This window comes from Odontesthes bonariensis, chromosome 19 (assembly GCF_027942865.1).
Source record: "Odontesthes bonariensis isolate fOdoBon6 chromosome 19, fOdoBon6.hap1, whole genome shotgun sequence".
NCBI classification, from domain to species: domain Eukaryota; kingdom Metazoa; phylum Chordata; class Actinopteri; order Atheriniformes; family Atherinopsidae; genus Odontesthes; species Odontesthes bonariensis.
Window position 1 is genome coordinate 25,888,042 of NC_134524.1, and position 8,770 is coordinate 25,896,811.

The following is an 8,770-nucleotide window of genomic DNA, read 5'->3' on the forward strand; positions in this document are numbered from 1 at the left end:
TTTATTAACATGTTACCTAATCACAGATGTGAATTACAGGGTTTTCAAATGTTTAGAGCTTATCGGGTGAGAGCTATTTTCTAACGATGTCAACATAAATCACATAATAAGCCACACAAGTCTATAAAGTTGTCTGTTCACATTATTTGCAATACAATCCCAATACAGGAGGAAAAACACAGCGGAATTTTACAAAAACTCAAAGTTTATTCAATCGCAACATTGTCCTTCTGGAGATACTGTACATGAAGGATTCTTTAAAGACCTCGATGGAGCGGCACCAGAGTATAAAAGTCACCTCACCCGGAAAAGGGAAACTGGGCACCCTGCTGGAGCCAGGCCTGAAACAACCTCGCCCCCCTCGGATCTGGATCCTGGGGCCCCAAAGAAGAGTCAGGAAGCCACTGACCGGCAAGGTTGTTTCAGGTAAATTGGCAAATTCTCAAGTCTTACTTTAAATTAAACGCTTACGAATGATGAAGTTGTTGTGGAAATGCCAATATAAGTCACATATACAGTACCTTATGCCAAGTGTTTATTATTATTATTTAAGTGTCTTGAGATGACATTTGTTGTATTTGGCGCTATATAAATAAAAATGATCTTTATTGGCTCTTTATTGTCGTCATAACAGCATGTCATCATGAGTGCTATTGAAGGGAATGAACAAACAACCTATATGACCATTTTAGTTTGTGAAAACTTGCTGATCTGAAAATATGAGGCCGAGGGAGACATTCTTTCAAACAGACTTTTTTTTCTTTATTTTTAGCTTTTATAATTTCATGAAGGAGACAACTCTGAAATGATACCTCGGACCCATTTATCATCTGGGTGAACACATATTTTCATTCCTCTTCTGGTGGTCAGCCTATTAATGAGAAAATAAGATTTTACACTGTTAGCTGTAAACATTCCTTTACAATAAAAACACTCATACTGTTTTTTCTTTTACTTACACAACAGCCTTGATAGGACACCCATAAGTTATTGAGTAATCTGCAATGTGTGATCGTGGTATTCTGATGTTAGATAATGCCAAACAGCATAAAGTATTGGTTTGTTAGCATTCTGCTTTTATTCACATTTTACACAGTGACCAGACTTTTGGGGATTAAGACTGTAGCACGTGTCTCCAGTTTTGCTCGCCAATGCACAGAATAGCAATACTGACAGGTACAGACTGATTAATGTAGTCTTGAGTGTCCCCACAGGCTTGCTCAGGATATAAATTAGTTACTCCAATGACACCAGCTGCATGAGAACAAAAATACACCATAGGTACATTTACACAGCACCTGTGATATCTATCAAAGTACAGTTCAGCAGCTCTGCCACAGTTTTAAATTTTAAGAGGCTTCTCTAATTTCAGTTCTAGTCCGTATTATCACAATGGAGAAATCTCTAATTGATGGTTATATTGTGATTATTGTGATTTCATTCACCTGAGAAGCTGCTGATATTTTGTCTGGCTTGATGAACAAATATGAACATTAATGTAAGCATTCTCAAATGGCGCTGCCCTAGAGGCAATAGAGAAAGTGCTTCTTCTCTGCATGAGGTTATCAGTGTCTCACATCATCGTGGGGGAATTTTGGTCCTCTCTTCTGTGCAGTGTTGCTTCAGTTCATTAAGATTCGCACCATCTGTTTATGCACAGCTCTCTTAAGGCCCCACCACAGCATTTCAATCAGGTTGAGGTCTGGACTTTGACTGGACCATTGCAACACCTTGATTTTTTTTCCTTTTTCAGTCGTTCAGTTGTGGATTTGCTGCTGTGTTTGGGATCAATTCAATTCAATTCATTTTTATTTATATAGTGCCAAATACAACAAATGTCATCTCAAGGCACTTAGATAATAAAGTCCAATTCAAGCCAATTGGAATTCAATTAATTGTAATCATAATTATTCATAAAATAATCCAATTCGTTCATATAGAGCCAATTCAAAAACATTGAATCATGTAAAAGGATCATTGTCCTGTTACATGACCCACTTTCAGCCAAGCTTTAGCTGACAGACAGAAGGCACATTTGACTCTAAAATACTTTGGCATACAGAGGAGTTCATTGAGGACTCAATGACTGCAAGGTGCCAGGTCCTGTGTCTGCAGAACAAGCCCAAAGCATCAGCCCTCCTCCACTGTGTTAAGCCCTCAGCTTTGACTTTAAGCGTATTCTGATATCAAAATGTCCAAAAAAGATTTTTGATTGTTTTAGTGAAAGAGTGTGCAGGAATTGGTGCAGAATATGATAAATGAAGGGTTGTTGTGGAATCTGAATGCTGGATAAAATACTAATTTTGTAATGACTAGTTTGACTCAATGGTGGCAGTGTTGTGTTACCATTGCAGAGCTCAGACTCAGATGCAAAAAACGTCAGAGATGATTCAGGTGTTCGGCAGCTGGCTGCAGTGTCACTGCAAAACATGACTGTCTCTGCCACAGCAGCAGGAAATAAGGCAGTTTTCTGGTAAAAGTTAAGTTGATTCCATTTGTAAAAAAAAAAAAAAAAAAAAAAAAAAGGCTGATAAGGAACCCCACTCAGATGAATACATCTTAATGCATCTTATCCAAAATCACATCATGATGTGAGATACTATTTGTTATTGTTATGGATTTTGGAAGAGCTGGAAGTTGAGGACCCAAATGCAGGACTGAGGAGGCGAGGGCAGCAGGTGATGATGAAGGCTTTATTGATAACCAAACCACAGGTGCTGCCAAAGCAGAAACAAACTCACACAAAAAAACTATAAACTAAACTTAAACAGATGCATCTGGACCTTCAGTTGATCCATCTACTGTTCACTGAAGCCTCGTCAGAAATGGTCTCCATGGAAGGGTGGCTGTCAGGAAGCCATTTATAAGGAAGGGAAACAGGGAGAAAAGGCTGAGGTTTGCCAAATGACACAAGAAGTGGACTGAAAATCAGTGGCGACAGGTCTGATGGAGGGATGAATCCTCCCCAGAGCCCAGACCTCAACATTACTGAAGCAGTGTGGGGTCATCCTGACAGAGAACAGAACAAAAGCAGCCAACATCCAAAGGAGAGCTTTGGGATGTCCTTCAAGAAGCCTGGAGAACTATTCCTGAAGACTACTTAAAGAAATGACACAAAGCTCGTCTAAAAGGGTTCAGATTATGTTGAAGAATAAAGGTGCTCAGACCAAATATTGACTTTCAAGCTCGTTAGAATTGTATATAGTTTTGCCTTTTATACTGTATTCAAATTTATGTTTGCACATGTTATAATAATTTGCTTGTTAATTCCCATTTTCATGGCAATATAAAGATAAATTACCTTTGCAGGGTCATTGATTTAATTTCAACTTCAATTATGATCTGCATTTTTAAGAAATTTGTTTGGAATTAGTTCAAATGGAGAATTGGAGAATTTTGAGCATGGCAATGAATCTGGAAGGTTCCTAGCAAATCAATTAAAGATAAACAAAGAGAAAACAACAATCTCTTCGGTTAGGGATTCGGAAGGAAATATTACCCATGACCCTGATGTAATCAACAATGCTTTTAGGATCTTCTACAAAGCCTTATATTCATCACAAAATGATCCACCAGACAGAAACATAGATCAGTTTCTTAGTAACATCAACCTCCCAAAATTACAACTCGAACAGGCCACGGCTCTGGATTCACCTCTCTCAACAGGAGAACTCCATGAAGCCCTTCAACATATGCCTAGTAACAAAGCCCCAGGACCAGATGGTTTTCCAGCTGAGTTCTACAAAGAATTTTGGACTGTTTTGGAACCTACATTTCACAAAATGGTTTTACAAGTCAAGGAGAATGGCAGATTATCCCCTAACATGAACTCTGCTAACATTATCCTTCTACAGAAACCAGGAAAAGACCCTGTACTTCCATCCAGCTACCGCCAAATATCACTAATAAAAGTAGACCTCAAAATAATCTGCAAAGCTCTCGCCAAAATAATAGAAAAAATAACTCCCCTTATAATACATCCTGACCAGACAGGTTTTATAAAGGGTAGACACTCATCCACTAACACACGCAGACTAATTAATCTCATAGATTATTCTACCATCAACAACTTGGAAACCACAATTGTCTCTCTAGATGCTGAAAAAGCATTTGATAAAGTTAACTGGAAATTTTTATTTGCAGCATTAAACAAATTCGGGTTTGTTTCGTACTTCATTAATTGGATAAGGATACTATATAGCTCCCCAAATGCATGAGTCAGGACAAATGATCAAATTTCTCTAAGCTTTAGTCTGCAGAGAGGTACCAGACAGGGTTTCCCACTTTCACCCACACTTTTTGCCATCTTAATCGAACCTTTAGCAGCTGCTATCAGACAAGATGGAAATATTAAAGGCATCCATCCCAAAAATATTAAACATAAAATAAGTCTTTATGCTGATGATGTATTACTTTTCCTTCAGAACTCAGAGACATCTCTCACTCACACGATCACACTCATAAATAAATTCTCAGCACTTTCTGACTACTCTATCAACTGGTCTAAGACCACAGTTCTGCCCATCAACTGTAGTTTCAAGAATACACCTGCTATCACTTTACAGTCAGGAAATATTAGATACTTAGGCATAAACATTTCCTCCAGGCTGTCAGAGCTAACAAAGCTAAATTATGTTCAACTCTTAAAGACAGTAGAGGATGATCTCACTCGTTGGAAGTTGTAGCAGTCACAGTGCCGTGTGGATTAAGAGTTTTTCAAACTTTGACAAAACCAACATTCCTGTGGGGGATGTTTACGTATGTGGATATAAACCAGATCTTCATTTTCTTTCCACAAAGGAAAAAGAGACAGAAACTGCCTAATTTACGTTCACCTTCTACCCTTTTGGGAGTGAAAAATAAGCAACAGACACTTACAATAAAAATTGGGATAGACTCTAACGAACAAAGAACTCACTCTTGGAAAAGTGGGACACTTACTATCTTATCTGGACCATAACTCGAAAGTTGACACTTTAACACCCCTTTTCACCAGCAAACCGACCAGATGGCTACATACGAACTGAGAAGACTTCATAAGACTCACTTTTAGTCGAATATTAAAACTATATTAAATGTGTTTGATAACCGTGTACAATTTCTTTCAGGTTTCCAGCTTGATCACAAGACGCATATAGAGACAATTTGTACGATTCTGGCTTAAATATTGACGAAGAAACAAACTTGTTGGAAAATGCCCAACCTGCCTGATGGAACCACATTGCCCCCTAGTGGTCTGCAGTGTTGATTAGTTGAACATTTAAATCCCAGAGGACTCAGTAAAATGGACAAGCTATATGCAACTATTAACTTCTAACGATGTCCCTTCGGTATCTATTTGGTATTTGTTTGGTGTCCCCATTGTTAACACAGAAAATTAACATTGTGTGGTTCGCTATTCATGTGTCACGATTTTATAGATATCCATCTGAATTTTGAAGTCATAATTGTCTTTATCATGTGTGTTATTTTGATGTCTTTATATTGCAAGTCTATGTTATATCTTTAATCTGCATATCTTAACAAGATGTGGTGTTTTCAGAATCACCGAGACAAATGTTCTATGAGATGGGAGTAATGGAGAAACACAGAGTTCTTTGTCTCATCCAGAAATCCAGATATAGCACAGATCACCTTACACAGACACCCAGTTAAACATGCACACAGTTCAAGCATGTCATTGGCTGAAAAAGTAGTGTAAGCCCCGCCTCCGAGAGTCAAAACCCGGAACCCGCGAAAAACACTCTCTCTCTAGTTCTCTCGTTTGCTGGCTCGCTTCAGGCGTCTTGTCTCTTGTTTCTTGCGCTCATGTTGTTTTCCAGAAGCACGCTCTTGTTTTCAGAGGGAGAACAATGGAGAATTGATCAGATGAGTTGCTCAGAGAGATTTGAAGAGCACGGAAAGATGAGAGTATGAGCCGTGCAGAAGCAGGACCCAAGGAAAGACGAGAGGATGAAGCCCTCCATGACCAAAGAAGGACCCAAGGGAAACGAGGAAGACCCGAACAAAGAAACAGATTGAAATACTCTGAAGATGCACGTTTTACGTGTTTTTGTTCGTCCCTCGCCATCCACGTCCTTCTACGTCGCACGTCCTAACCTCCGCTGTTTCACGCCATCATCACCTTTTTCTACCAAGAAGCCAACTCCAAGCAACCTTTTATTAATCTTCTGTGAACTTAAGTTCACTTCATCAGAGAAGCAACGGACCCACACCACTTTCTCAGAAGATTCGATCATCTAACAGCAAAGCCCTCGACACCATCGTCCCCGTTTCCCGGTGGAAAGGAGCAACTGAGAAGCTAAAAAGTCAGCCACCACAGCCAGGAAGGCCCAGAGAACGGAAGAGAAGTCCCCTCGGACCCCGCGTGGCCGCTGCCGTGTTCCGACTAAGCAGAACTTCAGCACAGTAAGACCGACCCGTTTTCACCTTAAAGTGGGTTTGATGGATGTCTCGAGGCTTTCACAGAATGATAAATTAATCCGAAATGTCAGTATTTAGCTTCAAATAGTCAGCCAACCCAAACTATTTGAATAAATCCAGTAACTCTCCATTCCCATATTTTATTTTATATTCACTAAGTGTTTTATATAATCACCCATATTCCATGCATCTCCTGTTTGTTTAAAGGTTCATGTCTAAGATCATATCATTGTAATAAACAGCTCATATATCTATATATATATGTTATAATCACAGATTGTGTCGTATGCTTTCTTTACGTAATGTCTGTCCAACCAAACGAGAACTTCACGAAAGTAGCGAGATATGAGACTGAATATTAATTGATTATTAATTGAAAGATTAATTTAACATACCAGGATCGTAAGATTTCGAACAGTTTTCCTACCTGACTGTGACTTAAATTAAGTTAAAACCTAGGTAGGTGGTGCCCTGAATTCGAGGTAAGGTTTATTTGAGACTGTAAGAACATCTCATAAATCCTTATATTTAATATATATATAATTCCCCCGGTAACGCTACAAAGTCATTACCCATATCACTTATGGGGAGAGTCGCTACCATTAAAATGATGGTATTACCAAAAGTTAACTATTTGTTTTCAATGATCCCCATAAAATCACACCAGTTTTAAAATCTTTACACTGGCTTCCAGTCAGTCACAGAATAGATTTTAAAAGCCTGCTGATGGTTTACAAATCCCAGAATGGTTTAGGCCCAAAATACATCTGTGATATGTTCAGAGAATATAAACCCAGCAGAGCTCTTAGATCCAAGGACTCAGGTCAGCTGGTCCAGTTCAGAGTCCAGACTAAACATGGAGAAGCAGCATTTAGCTGTTATGCTGCAAATAAGTGGAACAAACTGCCAGTGGAGATTAAACTTTCACCAAATGTAGACATTTTTAAATCCAGGTTAAAAACATTTCTTTTCTCATGTGTCTATGCATGAAATATCTTTTAACTTATCTAGACTGTTGCCTGATTTTAAATTCATTTAAATGATTTTATTTGTTTCTCTTTATATTATTTTATGTATTTTTAATGCTTCTTGCACTCCCTGCTGCAATGCTTTTATTTTATGTAAAGCACTTTGAACTGTTTGTACATGAAATGTGCTATACAAATAAATTTGATTTTTGATTTTGATAAAACCATCCGCTACTTGGTTTAAGTCACTAGATTCATGCATCTCCAAATTTCTGTGGAAAAACAAACCACCACGTATTAGTTTAAAAACTCTACAGAAGACCAAGGACAGTGGTGGATTAGATTTACCTAATTTTCAGCACTATTTCTTAGCCAATAGGTTACAATATATATCAAAATGGTTTAAATCTAGCCCACTAGATGAACCATGGATAAATGTAGAACAAGCTTTATGTGATAATATGGAAATCTCGGACCTGCCACTTATTAGTCCAAATGTAAAACATCACAAATCCTTCAAAAGCATTAACATCAGCACCTCTCTGACAGCCTGGTGGGAATTTCTTAAAATTACAAAGTCCTCACTTCTCCCGTGTAAACTTACACCCATCTGGAACAATCCTGACATCCTGCAAAACAAAAAAATGCTAAACTTTACTCTATGGAAGAACAAAGGAATAAAACATCTGGAACATATTGTCCAAAATGGAAATTTTATTTAATTCGATGCGCTCATATCACAACATGGGTTAGGAAGCAATACATTTCTAGAATACCAACAACTTAAATCTATAATAATTAAGAAATATATCCTCCAACAACCAGACTTACAACTCCCCATTAGGGTAGCAGAATTTTTAAGCTTCTGCACACCAAAACTGCTATCAAAAATATTTAAATTACTGTCTAAGATGGATGACACAATTTCTTTACCATCGTCAAAATGGGAGGCAGATCTATCCCTCAGTTCTAATTCTAACCATAACTTCTGGCCACATATATGTTTGAACACCTTCAGAATGACTCGAAATCCTAATTTGCAGCTCATACAATACAAAATCCTTCACAGAACACATTATACAGGACAAAGGATGTTCAGGATGGGTCTAACACACTCAAACATCTGCACACATTGCACAGATAACACTCCTGATAATTATGCACACGCTTTATGGTTTTGTGTGCCTGTCCAGAAGTTTTGGCTTGAGGTCTGTGAGGACCTATCAACATGGCTTAAGTGTAGTATTCCTGTATGCCCCACACTGTGCATACTGGGTGACTTGGACAACATCAACATGGAAATGAACTCCGCACACATGGTCCTCACAGTGCTATGTATCGCAAAGAAAACTATTCTCATGAACTGGAAAGCAAAGAGG

The 8,770-nt window shown here is 38.3% G+C and overlaps 1 protein-coding gene across 1 annotated transcript; it reads right to left on the minus strand.

Moving 5' to 3' along the window:
• Positions 1–783: 783 nt before the first annotated feature.
• LOC142368752 (C-C motif chemokine 18-like) lies at positions 784–1,045 on the minus strand (the record flags this gene model as incomplete). Its single annotated transcript, XM_075450931.1, has 2 exons — positions 784–871; positions 960–1,045. Coding segments are annotated over 2 exons (174 nt in total), but the record flags the coding sequence as incomplete, so codon positions are not given.
• Between the last annotated feature and the right edge of the window lie 7,725 nt (positions 1,046–8,770).